General features: G+C 45.4%; 1 protein-coding gene across 3 annotated transcripts in view; it reads left to right on the top strand.

Annotated features, from left to right (window-relative positions):
• CIT (citron rho-interacting serine/threonine kinase) overlaps positions 1-18,147 on the top strand; it is a 153,399-nt gene that overhangs the window by 61,255 nt on the left and 73,997 nt on the right. For 2 of the 3 annotated variants that reach the window (XM_044275408.1, XM_044275411.1), the window contains exons 13-17: positions 9,060-9,179; positions 9,795-9,965; positions 10,367-10,423; positions 11,838-11,891; positions 14,026-14,166. In XM_044275408.1, the coding sequence (XP_044131343.1) occupies positions 9,060-9,179; positions 9,795-9,965; positions 10,367-10,423; positions 11,838-11,891; positions 14,026-14,166 (543 nt within the window). The remainder of the gene's footprint in view (positions 1-9,059; positions 9,180-9,794; positions 9,966-10,366; positions 10,424-11,837; positions 11,892-14,025; positions 14,167-18,147) is intronic. The other variant, XM_044275410.1, reaches the window with a different exon arrangement.

Here is an 18,147-nt window from a genome sequence, read left to right as displayed (position 1 = left end):
CCTAGCATCGCGGGTGACGCTAGGGAGGCTCGTCCCCGTCTGCAATTGGCTGCTCCCCCCGACACCGGATGTTTTCATCGGTGTGCAGGGAGAAGCAGCGGTGCGGGGAGCCGGGTAAGTATATTACCTGTGAGGGGCCCAGCACATGGGGGTAAAGTTTCTGAAATTGGATAACCACTTTAACTGGGTGAGAGGACCAAGTCAGGATTTAGAAGGTATTATCTCTCCTTACGGAGGGAACCTTATAAGGGTTCTCCGAGAATTAAGAAAATGAAAATTCCTAAATATTACTTTATCATAAATATATTCCCAAATACCTTTCATAAGTTATATTGACTTGTTTTCACTAGAGAGCAATCATTAGGTGAAATAAAATGGCTGGCGTCCTATTAGTACACACAAAATCTGTGGTAATCTGTAGTCAGGAATTATGATTCTGAATAAGGTTTAATATGATTTTCAGATGCATCTCTGTAGGAATGGAGTTCAGTGTTGTGAAGTAACTTGTCTTGCTGTGTGATTAGGACAGGTTCCGTGTGTTCTAATACGACGGCGGCCATTTTATTTCTCTGATGATTGCTCCCTAGACAAAACAAACAAATATAGCTAATGAAAGGTATTTGGCAATATATGTTTAATAAAGTAATGTTTAGGTACTTTCATTTTCTTGATTCCCAGAGAACCCCTTTAATCGTGAAGATGCTTATAGGCCATATATGTTAAAAGCGGCAAGTGCAACTGGGGCTTATAGAGAAGGGCTGTGAGTTCTGCTTCTCCCTGCCCACAGAGTGCTGACAGATTTTTCTATATGGATTTGTATACAGGAATAGCTGTCAATTACTCTTTGTAGAGAAGCAGGACTTGCATTCTCTATGAGCACTGGCAGCAATTAAACAGCTTTTTACATGAGAATATTGACTAAGAATACAGAACTTTATATGCCCTAATTCTGCATCCACCCCCCCCCCCCTCCCTCCTCTTCTATACTACCCTCGCATAAAAAAGATACCATTGGAGACCTGACAGATAAAGGTTTATCTGCATGTATTCTCTAATACATCCTCTCCTCTTTCCTTCAGCAGAATGCAGGGGATATAAGTGACGTCTGTATTCTGTTCACAGCGCTGGAGGGAGCAGCCACAGGGAATATGATTTTTATTCCTGCATTGCTCCCACTTGTGATAGAGTGATTCACCTAATAGCTATATATTAGAGATTTGCTGTAAATAGAAGTAGGATAGGTGACATGGCGAGTTTATATAGTGCATTACAGTACTGTTTTACCTGTTGGCATAGTCTTGCCGCTTCTTGTTCTCTTTTACAAGTCACATCACTTGCACTTCACATGTGTATTTGCAGATGTCACGTCATCTAGAATGCTCTAATGACAGCTTTTCAGAAAAATATTGGGCCAAGGGCTGTAGATATGTGCTTTAAAGGAGCACTAAATATAAAGTGGAAGACTCTCAAACATGTATGCAGGGGCACACCTAGTCTTCCTGCTGCCTGAGGATAAAACTGAAATGGCGCTGCCCCCCCAATGCCAATTTCTTAACCTAACCACTCCAGCCCTACTGTTAAAGACATACTTGGAAAACGTTACATACAGAGCTACAAAACATACAGGGTAATACAGCACCACATATCTCTTACATCCAGTTATATCTCCTCTGATGTAGACGTTATTTCTTTATCTTCTCCATTTAGACCAGACCACCATGATGATTTCTTTCAGCAATCTCTGGTCTCTGCAGAGTTTGACAAACAGACATCTTAATTTGCTACTTTTGCCTCCTCCCCACCTTCTGAACACCCCATCCTGCCACCTCTTATACTGTGCCCATTGTGCTTCCCAATATTGTACTGCAGAAACAGATAATCCCCCTGAAAATACTGGTACCACACAGATAGTTCCCTTTCAATAATTATTGCCACACAGTGCCCTAAAAAAATGATGCTCAGCAAGTACCTGAAACTTATAGTGCCGTAAACATAGCGGTCTCTAAAAATAATTATGCTAAGCTGATACTGTGTCAGGGTGCCTCCCAATGTAACTATCCTCCAAATAGTCCAACCAATAGTAATAATTATCTACCAGAGTTTACTATATGCACACAATAGTAATAATGTCCCTCATTTCGCCACCAGAAGTGCCAGTACAAAAATGCTCCCTTGTAACGTGTGTCAGTACAAAAAAACCACCAATAATCTCAAATACCTACTTCCATTCTGCTGTCAGCGATGCAGTGCAAAAAACAGACCTTTTCTAGTCTGTGCCCTGAGCTCTATGCAGCCCGGCTCAGGCAGCGTGATAATAATGACATCGGCCTCTGATACAGGAACTTGGACTAAAGCCTATTAGAGGAAACGGTGGGCCACGCAGAAATTGCTCCCGTAGACATCACATAATTCAACTGTATTGCTGTCCTGAGTACAGCAATGCAGTTGAATATGTAGAGATGAGCGTTTCCACAATGAAAGCGCTCCTTGCCCACGGCCCTTCCGCTACCCCCTCTTGCCCCTAGCTGGTGCAGCCTTAGGCGATCGCCTCACCTCGCCTCATTGGTGGTGCACCCCTGCATGTATGGAAATGATCCTGGAGGTTCCTGGAACTGGAGACATGACAGATGTTTCCATACATCTTATTGAAGTAAGCATTTAAAGTCCTGATGTATACCTTATGTCCATGCACAGTCATAGACTAGTTCTGTGGCATCACATGGAGTGTCACTGGACTTTCTTAGCTACTTTTGTAGCCTTGAAAAGGATATTTGTGACATATATACAAAAGTAAATGTGTTTTGCAGCATTCAAATCAGCGGCACTTCACAGCTGTATGCTTTTAGGTGTTAAATTTTACTCACATGTATAAATGTGTCCTGATACCGTTCAGGTTAATATGGCATGAGAGTGCCACTGTGGACCAGGCTGGCGCCACAAGTACTGATTGTGTCACATTAAGAAAGGTCCTGACATGGCCAACACGTCAGGTTTGCTTTGAAGTGACTACATTTATATACTCTCTTTCAACTCACTTGGACTGTATCTGTATACATTTATACTTGTGAATAAAATGTAACACCTAATGGTGTACGATTGCGAATTGCTGTTCGTATATTTTTGTTAGATTTTCTTGACTGCCAGGGTCTCATCAGGTGCCACAATATATAGCTGCAGATTGCAGGTCTCATTTCCATGACACGTGGCAAGTATGCAGTGATACAGCTGGGGTCATGTTCCTTTTCCAATAAAAGGGACACTTCTGTCATAAAGGGTGTTTTTTAACTCTATATTCATAGCCACTGAAAATTGAATACAAAATATTGTAAACTTATCTATATAAGATTTTTATCTCTGTGTTGACTGTTAAATCGCTCCATCCCGACAATAGCCAGATAGCTAGCGGAGGAGACCACTGCTATTACATACAGCAACATCCTCTGCAGCATGGGGAGGAGCGATCGCTATGCCATCGCTCGTCCCTATGCAGGACAGCCGCCGGCAAATCCAGATCTTTCAGCATGCTTAAAGATCTGAATTGCCCGTTAATAGGGTAATCGGAGGCAGTATTAGACTGCCAGATGATCGCTAATTAGCATTACTACAAAGATCCAGTTTGATGCCCTAGTCCTGCATGTAAAAACCTTGGCAAAGGCATATATTGTCACACCCTGCCCTGTGGGTGTTCTGAGAAGATCAAAGTTGCTGCTTGTGACTCGATCTGACCGTTTTTGTTTTGGGTGTGAACAGAATTCCCACCTCCTCCCAGGTGTTGTTATTTAGGTAATTGGTGAGGCTATTTATTTCTGTCTCTCCCTATAGCTTTTGCTGGTTATAGTTCTGCCTTGTGTGAGCTCTGGAAGTTTGGTGGATCATCTGCTCCAACACATCTCTAGAGAAGTCCTTTTCCCTTTTGTGTCTGTTTTTAGTAGGCCTCTAGGGTGACGCTAGCTCCTTCGGTTGTTGAAGGAGCTGGTTGTCTCTTTCCCTCTTCTCTACAACTGAGGGTTTGGTTCAGTGTGTTATAGTTTTAGGTACGTGGGCATGTGCATATCTACCATCGAGATAAGCACTTGGGCATAGCAGCTTAGGGAAAGTGTTTTAGGGATTGCTAGGAGGTGACCCCTTTGTTCCCTAGCATTTGGGGCCCAGTCAGTTGTTTTGTTTGCTTTGCCATGTTCTGTTTCCTTCTCTTATCTTGCCTACCGTGACATTATAACCCGTCCTACCATCATTATTTTTTTCTTCTTGCTGTTTGCAAAATGGAAACTATTGATGCTTTGGTTGATCGCATGCATGGATTGTTCCTGCAGGGATTGTGGAGGTCAGGTAGCTGACCTCCACAATTCGGTTGCAGGATGTCAGAGTACTTTGGCGTTTGGCGCCGCCGGGGGAAACCAGGTCTGCCTGGAACCTAAGGGTCGCTCTTCCTGAAGTGATAACTTTGTTCGGTTCAAGGAGTCCTGTAAATTGTATTTTCGTCTGCGTCCGATTTCATCTGGAGACGGAAACCGTAGAGTATGGATTATTATTTCTCTGCTAAAAGGTGATGCTCATTCTTGTTTTTTTTCTCTGACGACCGGTTCACAGTCCCTCTGGTCGGTGGATGAATTTTTCGGAGCCCTGGGCCTGATTTATGATGCGCAGCTTGTGCCAGGGAGAACGTACTGCTGAGTCGTATTATGCTGAATTTAGAAGATGGGCGACTGACTCGGAGTGGAATGATTCTGCACTCCGTAGTCAGTTCTGTCAGGGGCTATCTGAGAGATTAAAAGATGCCCTTGCATTTAATGAAAAACATGATTCTTTGGAGGCGGCCATGTCTTTGGCTGTACGGATTGGTAGGCGTCTTAGGGAGAGGTGCAAGGTTCCCCTCGGGCAGGGGGTGCTGTCTGGTGGGGAATCAGTCCCTCCTGTCCCTCGGGGTACTATGACACTTGAATTAGGGATTGGAGAGGAGCCTATGCAATTGGGTCAGGTTACTTCTTGCTGTGGTAATAGGAATTTCAGGAAGCTGAATAGACTGTATGCCCTTTTATTAAACCTCGAAGTGGTAATAAAAACCAAATAGGGGATTCCTTCAAATAAAAAAAAAAAAAAGCTCCCTTACTCTTGGTAGTGTAAATGGGGAGTCAGAGCAGGCATATTCATATCCTACCTGCAGTACCCGATTCCTCCTGCCTGCTATGGTGGCGCTAGACTCTAGAAATTTTGAATTAAAGGTATTTGTTGACAGTGGCGCAGGGGTTAATCTTATTGATTTTCAATTTCTTCAGAGTCATGGTTTTAAAACTAGCACATTAAGCAAAGAGATACCAGTGTTTGCTATAGATTCCGCCCCCCTCTCGCAAAGATGCCTAGCTCATATTGTTCAGGATATTCATTTGAGGGTGGGTGATTCTCATGCTGAGTTCATTTCTTGTTTTGTTATGAAAGGTTTGCCTGCTCCAATGGTTCTGGGTTTACCATGGTTGATAAAACATAACCCTACCATTCACTGGCAAACAAGACAAATCAGTAATTGGAGTGAATTTTGTATGAACAGCTGTCTTAGTGCCTCTCTATTTCGGGGGTGTCCACTAAGGTGTTGCCTCATTTTCTTTCCAATTTTTTAGACGTATTCTCGGAGGGTGGAGCTCTTGCCCCTTCACCGAGAGTATGATTGTCCAGTCAATCTTATCCCCGGAGCAAAATTGCCAAAATCTCGGTTATATAATCTTTCTCAACTCGAAAGAGTAGTTATGCGGGAGTATATTGCCGAGAGTTTGACAAAGGGACATATTAGACCATCTAAGTCTCCTATGGCCCCTGACTTCTTTTTCGTAAAGAAGGACGGATCTCTTAGACCGTGCCTAGATTTCCGGGAACTGACTCTCATTACTGTCCGTGATCCTTATCCTCTTCCCTTGATTCCGGATCTATTTGATCAGATTCTTGGCACCAAGGTGTTTTCTAAGTTGGATTTAAGAGGAACTTATAATCTGATCAGAATCAGGGAAGAAGATGAATGGAAAACAGCCTTCAATACCCCCGAGGGTCACTTAGAGAACCTAGTCATGCCCTTTGGTTTAACTAATGCTCCAGCAGTTTTTCAGCGCTTTATCAATTACATTTGTCATCATTTGGTGGGGAGGTTCGTTGTTATTTACCTCGATGACATACTAATTTACTCACCCGATATGAAGACTCATCAGGATCATTTGAGACAAGTGTTATTGATCCTTCGGGAGAATAAATTGTATGCTAAGTTGGAAAAATGTGTTTGCTGTTCAGGAGCTGCCGTTTTTGAGGTACTTGCTTTCTGCCTCCTGTTTTCGTATGGATCCCGAAAAGGTCCGTGCAGTACTGGAATGGGACCGGCCGGAGAATCAGAAAGCCCTGATGCGGTTTTTAGGATTTACTAATTACTACAGAAATTCATCCTGAATTATTCCACCATTGTCAAACCTTTGACAGATATGACTAGGAAGGGCACTGACTTCTCTGTCTGGTCGGATGAGGCATTGCAGGCTTTTTCTGCTATTAAGAAATGTTTTTCTTCTGCTCCCATTCTGATGCAACCTGATGTGTCTCAAGCCTTCATTGTGGAGGTTGACTCGTCAGAAGTGGGAGTCAGAGCAGTCTTGTCGCAGGGTGCCTCTCCTAGCAAATGGCGCCCGTGTGTTTTTTTTCTCCAAGAAACTCTCGGCCGCCGAAAGAAATTATGATGTTGGAAATAGAGAGTTGTTGGCCATCAAATTGGCCTATGAAGAGTGGCGTCATTGGCTAGAAGGTGCTACCAATCTGATTACGGTATTTACTGACCATAAGAATCTGGCTTACCTGCAATCTGCAAAGCGTTTAAATCCTAGGCAGGCTAGATGGTCATTGTTTTTTACCAGGTTAAATTTTATTGTCACGTATCACCCTGGGATTAAAAACGTCAAAGTGGATGCTTTGTCATGTAGCTTGGGAGTGTTGGGGGCTCAAGAGGAGGCACCTGATTCTTGTCCTTCAGGCAAGTTTTTTGTTCCTTCTGAACTGCGATACTAGGTGTTCAAGGAACATCATGATACTGTCCTTACGGGACATCCTGGAAGTAGATCCACTGCAGATTTTATTTCCCAGAGATTCTGGTGGCCAGGGTTGCATAAAAGTGTTGAGGGTTATGTAGCAGTTTGTAAGTCCTGTGCACGCGAGAAGGTGGCTCACACTCGGCTATCAGGATCTCTTCTTCCTTTGTCCATCCCATCTCGTCTTTGGACACATTTGTCCATGGACTTCATTACTGATTTGCCGAGTTCCTCTGGGAAAACTGATTTTGGTGGTAGTGGACCGCTTCAGCAAGATGGCTCACTTTGTACCGTTATCAGGTTTGCCCAACGCGACAACTCTCGCTCAGGTTTTTATTGATAACATTGTGAAATTACATGCCATTCCCTCTGATGTGGTGTCTGATAGGGGGATGCAATTTGTTTCCAGGTTTTGGAGGGCATTTTGTTCTCGTCTGGGTATTTAGTTGTCTCTCTCTTTGGCTTTTCATCCTCAGTCGAATGGTCTAACTGAGCGCACTAACCAAAACCTGGAGACCTATTTGAGGTGTTTTGTCGCTGAGAATCGGGATGAGTGGTCCTTGTTCTTGTCTTTAGCTGAGTTTGCCTTGAATAACCGTAGGCAGGAGTCAACTGATAAGTCACCATTTTATTGGCGCATATGGTTTCTACCCTCAGTTTGGTACTTTTTCTGGAACTGAATCTTCTGGGATACGGGAGGAGGAGAGATTATCTTCCTCTTTGTCATTTATCTGGCGGAAGATTCAAGTTAATTTGAAAAAAATTGGTAAAAGATATAAACGGATGGCTGACAAGAGACGTATGACTGGTCCGGGTCTGTGTGTGGGCGATTTGGTGTGGTTGTCCACTAAAAACATTAATCTGAAGGTACCCTCTTGGAAATTGGGTCCACGATTTATTGGCCCTTACAAAATCTCGGCCATTGTCAATCCAGTGGCGTTTCGTCTGGAACTTCGGCAGTTCTGGAAGATCCATAATGTGTTTAACAGGTCCTTGTTGAAGAAATCTGTGGAACCATCTCCTTTGCCTCCTCCTGTTTTGGTTGATGGTAATCTGGAATTTCAGATCTCTAGAATTCTCAACTCACGTATTCTTCGCGATTCCCTTCAGTACCTGGTACATTGGAGGGGATTTGGTCCTGAGGAAAGAATGTGGGTTCCAGCTACCGATGTTAATGCTAGCCGCCTTGTGAATGCCTTTCACAGGGCACACCCGTATAAAGTTAGGCCTGGGGGGGGGGGGGGTACTGTCACTCCCTGCTCTGTGGGTGTTCTGAGGAGATCTGTCAGAGTTCCTGCACGTGACTCGATCTGACAGTTTGTTTTGTTGTGAGTGTGAACAGAATACCACCTCCTCCCAGGTGTTGTTCTTTAGGTGATTGGTGAAGCTATTTATTCCTCACTCTCCCTATAGCCTTTGCGGGTTATAGTTCTGCCTTGTGTGAGCTCTGGAAGCTGGTTGTCTCTTTCCCTCTTCCCTACAGCTGAGGGTTTGGTTCAGTGTGTTATAGTTTTAGGTACGTGGGCATGTGCATATCTACCATCGAGATAAGCACATGGGCATAGCAGCTTAGGGGAAAGTGTTTTAGGGATTGCTAGGAGGTGACCCCTTTGTTCCCCATCATTTGGGGCCTAGTCTTTTGTTTGCTTTGCCGTGTTCTGTTTCTTTCCCTTATCTTATCTACCGTGACTTATATGGCTTGTCAGCACTACTTGTCTGCATCTGAGGAGACCTCAGCAATTTTCAAAAATACAGGAATTTGCCACTAATAGCTGTGCGGCTTATGTTGAGAGCACATCAAATTGAGAGTGGATGAAGCATGACTGGCTAAAAAGAACTTTTATAATTGTGTCTTGATGGTTTTTGTCGATAGTCAGTAGCCTGTTTCCAACTGCCAAAACTGCTCTTCTCCTAATTTAGGTAGGAGATCTGTTTAAACGTTGTTGTTCTTGCGTTTCAGCATCACTAATCAAATATTTTATACATTTAAAATGTTCCACATTGCAGAGTTTAAAGCGCAGCCTAGAGCAGGCCCGGATGGAGGTTTCCCAGGAGGATGACAAGGCTCTGCAGCTTCTTCACGATATCCGAGAACAGAGCCGGAAGCTCCAGGATATTAAGGAGCAGGTATACTCTGTCCTCTGTGCTAATTAGTTTGGAAGTCTTCTGGGAAGGGATCCTAATGTATGAACACTTCTAAAACTTCTTAATTTCTTTAGTTCAACCTGCAAATTTTAGTTGTTCTAATGTAAATGTGTGTAGCCCTCAAAAAGCAATTCATTGCTTTAGAATTGGTGAAAAGACATGGAATTCTTACCATTTAGGCCTCATGCACACAACCGTTGTTGTGTTCCGTTCCGCATAATAGGTTTCCGTTGTTCCGTGATCCGTTTTTGTTTCCGTGTGTCTTCCTTTATTTTAGGAGGATCACCAGACATGAAGGAAAGTAAAAAAAAAGTCTAGGTTTGCCATGCAAATGATAGGAAAAAAACAGACGCGGACACCAATCTTGTGTGCCTCCGCATTTTTTCACGGACCCATTGACTTGAATGGGTCTGCATACCGTTTTCCGTGAAAAAAAAAAATAGGACAGGTTATATTTTTTTTACGGACTGGATCCACGGATCACGGACACGGATGACAAACGGTGCATTAGAAAATAACTAAAAACGGAACAACGGACACTGGATGAAACAACGGTCGTGTCCATGAGGCCTTACTGGTGATTGCCTCTCCCTTTAGGAGTTTCAAGCCCAATTGGAAGAGATGAAGTTGATGATGCAGCAGCTAGAAGAAGACCTCTCATCTGCTCGAAGACGTAGTGACCTATATGAAACTGAATTGAGAGAGTCGCGATTGGCAGCAGAAGAATTTAGGCGCAAAGCTACAGACTGTCAGCAGAAACTTCAAAAGGTAAGTTAACTTTGCTGTTGCATTTTAAATAGTTCTTTGATTGAATTTACATTTTCACCATCACGATGTTTGTCATGTTCATTTTTTACTGCAACCATTGATCACTAATGTCACGGTTGGAAAATATAAGTCTATGGCTTCTTACTTGTTTTCTTTCAACCTTTTGCTACGCCAATGCTTCTAGACATCGTTGTCATAGGAAAAAGAGCACAATTGTCCTTTGAATTTCCTGTTCTGCTACCACGAACCTTCTAGTGGTTTGTCTGGAATGTAATATTTTTCATAGTTGTAATTCATAATTATCATATTATGAGAGCTAATATAATTTTGTACACATTGGGTAAACTAGGCAGCATGTAAATTATGGATGATGATAATCATTACAGTTTATTTTACCTAAGCAGGCGAAAGATCATGGTAAAGCTGAAGTTGGGGAGTTGCATTCTAAACTGGAGAAGGTAAATGTTCTGTCATATCCTCTTATCCATGTTTTATCCTACAGCTATTTTAAAGCAAAACTTTTTGTTCTACATAAAAAATTTATATAAAAGGTGGCACTTTGTGTACTCATTTTTCTTCATTCTGCTGTGGATCCACCGATTCTTCATCACCTCTGCACTCGCCTATATTGTTCAGCTGTATACAGTCCCGTGATAGTGTCCTCTCACCTCAGGTATATCTACTTGGTGTTCTAGGCTCCTTGGTCCAGGGTACACATGAGAGAATTTTCTTTAAACTTGTTTTGAGCAAGTCACCTTGTACCTTCTCACTGGCCTTAGACCAGTTTCTGAGATACAGCCCACGTTCCTTTACACACTCTGTAGGGCAGGGGTTTGCCGAGGTGGTGTCTACATGCTGTTTTCTACAGAGATAGAGTCTTGTATATAGCTTTGACACTGTCCAATGTGGGACAGCATCAGAGCGGCCTCTACTCTGCTACAGTAAATATACAAAGCGTGTCTAGTGAGATATGCCTTGTGTTGTTCTCCACATCTTAAGATGGGCAGTTCTCCTCACTTTCAAATTCAAGAAGCTATGGAGACATTTAGAGGGTTTTCTTCCAATCTCATAAGGTTATGGATCCAAAAAAGAAACACTAGGTGCAGCGCTCACCTGCTTGCAAGAACATACGGAGGCAGGGAAGTGCTTTGAATGCAGCATTGACAGAATCTACAAAACATGGAGATGAATGCAGCTTCCGTTAAAGGAAACACATTTTACTGATCGGAAAAGCGTAGACGCTGTGCGTTTCACAGTGTATTATTTGTCTGGGTTTTACTTCGCTAAAAAATAAAGGTTAGTATTTTTAATGGAAGCTGGATTCATCTCCTTGTTTTGTGGATACGGTGGTGGCATATCGCTGAGAATTAATGTGCAGCAGCGCCGATTAATCCCTTTCATAGTCTTAACCACACAGTGGTGCCTGGCCACCCGCCGTGCAGAGGAACTGCAAAACAGCTCCATTCACCCAGCCGGGCAGAGAAAAAGTATTGAAGGGGCTGCATTACTAAATTAGCTCTTCAGCCCCTGCATTCTCAGGATCAGTGGGAATCCGACCTGTCAATATGCCATCACTTATTGAAATGGGAATAGCCCTTTCATGTTTCAATGAAATAATTTGTTCAAATGGTGTCAGCATTGTCATTGCATATTGGAGAACATCAGTTTAAAAAAAAATATATATATAAATTAGGTATGACAATAATAACTTGCACAGTTTATTCAGAAGAAAATATGCTATTTCTGAAATGCTTGAATAAAGAATGAAAAGAATAGCTCTACTGTATAGCATCATTGCTTACATTCAATCTGTCAATAGCATTCTCTGCCACAGTTCAGTTACTAATTTACTGTTGTCTTTTATATCACCAGATCAATGCCGATCAACAAAATAAAATTCAGGAGCTGCAGGAGAAACTTACTAAAGTAAGTGGCATGTTTAATATGCAGTAATTACTTTTTGCTGCCATTCATTACAATACTTAGTGTGGTTACAGATTGACAGGGTTTGTTGTATTCGAAACGTTGACCTTTTTTATTTTTCATGTGGGTAGAGAAAGATAGAATGGGGGATTTATTATCCTACTTATGCCAGTTTTCTGGCGTACAAAAGTAGTAAATTTTGTGCAAGTCCCCTTTTGCAATTTTCCGCTACTCTTTTCTATGGTGTGACGGCTACACATTGCCTACTTTGGCACACTTTTTAAGGTAAGACATACAGTACAGACCAAAAGTTTGGACACACCTTCTCATTCAAAGAGTTTTCTTTATTTTCATGACTATGAAAATTGTAGATTCACACTGAAGGCATCAAAACTATGAATTAACACATGTGGAATTATATACCGTACATAACAAAAAAGTGTGAAACAACTGAAAATATGTCATGTTCTAGGTTCTTCAAAGTAGCCACCTTTTGCTTTGATTACTGCTTTGCACACTCTTGGCATTCTCTTGATGAGCTTCAAGAGGTAGTCACCTAAAATGGTCTTCCAACAGTCTTGAAGGAGTTCCCAGAGATGCTTAGCACTTGTTGGCCCTTTTGCCTTCACTCTGTGGTCCAGCTAACCCCAAACCATCTCGATTGGGTTCAGGTGGAGGCCAGGTCATCTGGCGCAGCACCCCATCACTCTCCTTCATGGTCAAATAGCCCTTACACAGCCTGGAGGTGTGTTTGGGGTCATTGTCTTGTTGAAAAATAAATGATGGTCCAACTAAACGCAAACCGGGTGGAATAGCATGCCGCTGCAAGATGCTGTGGTAGCCATGCTGGTTCAGTATGCCTTAAATTTTGAATAAATCCCCAACAGTGTCACCAGCAAAGCACCCCCACACCATCACATCTCCTCCTCCATGCTTCACGGTGAGAACCAGGCATGTAGAGTCCATCCGTTCACCTTTTCTGCGTCGCACAAAGACACGGTGGTTGGAACCAAAGATCTAAAATTTGGACTCATCAGACCGAAGCACAGATTTCCATTGGTCTAATGACCATTACTTGTGTTCTTTAGCCCAAACAAGTCTCTTCTGCTTGTTGCCTGTCCTTAGCAGTGGTTTCCTAGCAGATATTCTACCATGAAGGCCTGATTCACACAGTCTCCTCTTAACAGTTGTTCTAGAGATGTGTCTGCTGCTAGCACTCTGTGTGGCATTGACCTGGTCTCTAATCTGAGCTGCTGTTAACCTGCGATTTCTGAGGCTGGTGACTCGGATGAACTTATTCTCCACAGCAGAGGTGACTCTTGGTCTTCATTTCCTGGGGCGGTCCGCATGTGAGCCAGTTTCTTTGTAGCGCTTGATGGTTTTTGTGACTGCACTTGGGGACACTTTCAAAGTTTTCCAATTTTTTGGACTGACTGACCTTCATTTCTTAAAGTAATGATGGCCACTCGTTTTTCTTTACTTAGCTGCTTTTTTCTTGCCATAATACAAATTCTCACAGTCTATTCAGTAGGACTATCAGCTGTGTATCCACCTGACTTCTCCACAAAGCAAATGATGGTCCCAACCCCATTTATAAGGCAAGAAATCCCACTTATTAAACCTGACAGGGCACACCTGTGAAGTGAAAACCATTTCAGGTGACTACCCCTTGAAGCTCATCAAGAGAATGCCAAGAGTGTGCAAAGCAGTAATCAAAGCAAAGGGTGGCTACTTTGAAGAACCTAGAATATGACATATTTTCTGTTCTTTCACACTTTTTTGTTATGTATATAATTCCACATGTTAATTCATAGTTTTGATGCCTTCAGTGTTAATCTACAATTTTCATAGTCATGAAAATAAAAAAATAAAGAAAACTCTTTGAATGAGAAGGTGTGTCCAAACTTTTGGTCTGTACTGTATATGTAAATTATGATCAGATATTACTTCATATTTCCATACAAAGGACATATGTGTAAGATAGTCTTAGGTGCCCTTGCTTCCATTTATCAGTTTTTCTTCTTTTCCAAATATCCAGTGCTTGGGAATATGTGTAGTTGTGCACATACAAGTTGGCTTTGGTTGTCGGATGAAATGTGTGGTTTGTTTCAAAGCATATTTTGTCTGTCCTCCCCAGGCAGTAAAGGCCAGTTCCGAAGCCACTGAATTACTCCAAAACATTCGACAGGCCAAAGAACGAGCAGAGATAGAATTGGAAAAACTTAAGAATCGAGAGGATTCAAATGATGGAATTAAGAAAAAACTAGCTGAAGCTGAGGTGGGTACTTGTTCATAGATTTGTTTCACCTACTCTTTTCTGTATTTTTTAAACCTGATCAACAGTGATAACTTGAAGCATATAACTTGATTCGGCTACTAGAGACGACTTTGATTGACTTGTCATATCTTGCTACTTGTTCTCCTCTGCATGCTAATTAGAGGTACACATTTCAGACATTCAAAGATGTGCAGTCATTAGCAGTAACATTAACTACCTAACAGTTTTGCCTAAGGTCAGCTTGACCTGTGGGAAAAGTATTTACCTGTTCTGTCTCAGCCCAACACTGGCAGAAGGGGAAGGGGGGGAGGCTACTTTAGCTGCTCATATCTTTGGATTGGTAGTAGCTAGATATATGGCCTGGTGTTTAAAAGCTCCAGGCTTTCATACAAGACAAAATTACACCATTAGCAGAACATCAGCAGAAGATATCGCTGTTAGAGTCGGAAATAAACACAGTAAAACCTACTTTCTCGCCCAGTTTCCTTGGGGGACACAGAAGACCTTGGGTATAGCTCATCTCCCTAGGAGGCGTGACACTAAGTAAGAACTGTTAGCCCCTCCTCCACAGCTATACCCTCAGCCTGGAGAGAGAGACTGTCAGTTTTTAGCTTAGTGTCCAAGGAGGCAAGACACTCCCTGCTCTGCAGGGCTGTTTTATCCTTGTTTTAATTTTAGATTTTTACTTTTTTCTTTTCTTTTTGTTCCAGAACATCAGGGACAACAGAGACGCACTAGACCTCTCTGTTTCTCCCGGGGTCGAGCTGCGCCAGTGCCGGTCATCCGCACTGCTGCCTCCCCCACAGAAGGCAAGGTGGATCAGGGCAGCCCAGCTCCCCTACATCCCGCCAGCGCAAGGGTCGCCCGCACGCCAAGTCCCTCTTCCAGCGTCCTGCCACTACGGTGCCAGTAGCTGAAGGGGCGACCCTGCTGGAACGGACCGAGGGTGAAGACGGCTGTGGTGAGAGATTGGCTTCTCCAGCCCTACGTCCCCCCCCCCACCCCGGTCTCCTGCGTGCCTGACCCCCATACTGACAGGGCCTCTGGACCCTTTTGTCCCTGCTAGTCCTAGGCTGGCCCCTGGCTGCCACAGGGCGACATTCTGCTCCCTCTCCTCCCCTCCATAGGACATTGGCACCCTTCTCCCTGACAAGAAGAATGCCTGGGGAGCTGCAGAGGTTCGCACCTAGCTGCCCCTGACGTAGGGGTTATGCAGGCCTCCCACCCTCACAGACCCGGTCTCAGGGTCCCCCTCCCTCTTACCGGCCACTGCTTCAGGGCCAGAGGGCCCGCGCCTTGCTGCCCCTGACCCATCACGGGCACCGGTCCAAGGGCAAGGTGGTTGTGGCTGCCGGCCATATGGAGCGCTGTTCTAGGCCAAGGGCCCGCTCCAGGGGTGAAATGGCTGCCGGGTCATCGCTTCCGACAGCGGGTGGGCACCGCGGCCTACAAATGAGCGCTATGCCTCAACAGCCCCCGGCCGACCGTCGGAACATTCCGGTCGGCCGGGCGCCGCAAAATGTTGTTCCCCTCCTGGGCGACACTTCGCGGCAGCGATCCCACTCTATCCGGGTCCCCAGCTCTTCCGGCCCGCGGGGTGGGCACCCGCGGCCGGTATGTGCCGCTCCGTAGGCCCGGCCGGTACTTTAAATACTGTGCGGCCCCGGTCAGCCGGGCGCCGCTAAAAATTTAGACCCCGGATTCACGGCCTGCTAGGCCGCAAAATTCGGGCCTCTGTTGGAGGGGGCTGGAACTTCTCCGGGCGCGAATCTTCCCGCCTGGAGGTTCCCCCGCCCCCAGAGGATCGCAGTGCCGCCCCCAGGCCGGATCCCTGTTAACCCCTTGGGTACAGGCCGGCTTCCGATGGGCCTGTGTGGCTTTCTGCCTCAGTGAGGCTGGGTTATAATAAATAAATAAATAAAAAAAAAAAAAAAAAAAAAAAAAGAAATTAAATTATTTATTAATATGACTTGTGGGCTGCGCAGGACACTGCAGCCTCATCTCAGAGTGCTGCCTGTATACATGCCCCCCTTCCATAGGTGGCATGGTGTCGCGCTCCCCGGCTGCGGCGCTACCAGGGTCATTTCCCCTTCTAGGCGGTTTTTTTGCCCTCTCCGCGCTACGGCGCTGGTCAGTGCATGCGGCCTTTTCTGTAGGGTGCCTGCCATGTGCAGGACCCCCCTCCTGGCGGGATACTGCACTCTCCTTAACTGCGGGTTGGCCTTGTGCATGATCGCCCTTTCATTGGCGGCCTACTGCAGTTTCTCCGGATACGGTGCCGGCCATGTGCACGACCACCTTCCATAGGTGGAACACGGCAATTCGTTGCCGGCCATGTGCGTGACCCCTTCCATAGGCGGAACGCTACACTCTCACTGGATTCGTTGCCGATCATGTGCATGACCCCCTTCTTAGGCGGAATATTGCACTCTCATCGGATTCGGTGCTGGCCATGTGCACGACCCCCTTCCTTAGGCGGAACGCCGCACTGTCTCTGGATTCGCTGCCTGCCATAGGCATGACTCCCTTCTGTGGACGGCATTCGGCACTCTCACTGGATTCACTGCCAGCCATGTGCATGACCACCTTCCATAGGCGGTATGATGCACTCTCATTGGATTCACTGCCGGCCTTGGGCATGCCTCCATCCCTGGTGGCGGCATACATACACTCCCTCGGTCGGTGGTTGTTCTCTCGCCGGTACGTTGTTGGCCAGGTGCATGAACCCTATGCATGGCGGGGTGCTTGCACTCTCTCTGGATCCGCTGCCGGCCATATGCATGACCCCTCTTCCGTGGGCGGTGTACGCACTCTCACTGGATTCGCTGCCGGCCATGGGCATGCCTCCTTTAGGTGACATACGCACATTTTCACCGGCTGCTCGCACTCTCCCTGAATGCGATGCTGGCCATGTGCATGGCCCCCCCCCCCACCCTTCGTGTTCTGGGCGGCATACTACACTCTCACCGGATACATTGCTGGCCTTGAGCATGGCCTTCTAACATGGGTGGAACGCTTGTGTTCCCATTGGATGCGGTGCTGGCCTTGTGCGTGACCACCCCTCATTCCATGGGCGGAATTTTGCACGCTCACGGGATTCAAGGCTGTCCTTGTATGTGCTGTGCTGGACTTGCTCATGTTCCCCCTTCATTGGTGGAGTAGTTGCACTCTCACAAAATTTCGGTGTTGGGTGAATTGTTGCACACTCACTTAATGCTAGGATAGCCCTGTGCATGACCCCCCTTTCACTAGGTGGACCTCCTGCGTTCCTGCTGGATACTGTGTGGCCATGTGCATGGCGCCCTTCTGGGCGAAGTAGGGTATGCCCTACTTCTCTGACGTAGTTACGACCTTGGGCATCACCCCCTTTTTGGGGCGGGCCCTTGCACTCTTGCTGACTGCAGTTTGCCAGGTACATGTCCCCCCCTTTCGAGGAGGTCAGTTTGCGTTCTATCGCATACCTTACTAGTCTTGTGCATAACTCCTTTTCAGTTGCACTTCCGTAGATACTGTGGGACTCTGTGGCTGGCCTTCTTCGCTGAGTGATATTTTTGCAGTGAGCGGACGTTCTTGTGCGTTGGTGGGTTAGCCTTCTCACTGCTTACGGGGCTACTCGTACGTATGCCTCCTTTCCCCCTGCGACATACTTTTTCTCTTGGGAGACGGTGTTTGCAGCAAGCCTTGCACTATTCTCTAAGGAGATCATTCTGTCCACCTGTGTGAGCCTAAGGTGTTGTCCAATAAGCAACAGATGAATACCTTATATTTAAGTAGACGGGCTCTGCTGCTCGCTACTGCACCGAGCTGGGTGGTACTCACTCATTTCGTTGGCCCTTCCGCCCGGGGAGTGTTCGTGGTTCCTAGATACGTACCCATTCGTCCTTCCGCGGCATTGTTTCCCTGCGCTAGTGGTCACATGGTCGAGAGTGCTGTCTGCAGCGCCCTTCACATTTTATGTTGGCTCTGGCAGGACTACGGTCC

Source organism: Bufo gargarizans, chromosome 1, assembly GCF_014858855.1.
Source record: "Bufo gargarizans isolate SCDJY-AF-19 chromosome 1, ASM1485885v1, whole genome shotgun sequence".
NCBI lineage: Eukaryota > Metazoa > Chordata > Amphibia > Anura > Bufonidae > Bufo > Bufo gargarizans.
The sequence above is the reverse complement of the archived record's forward strand: the minus strand, read 5'-3'. Positions and strand labels throughout refer to the sequence as shown.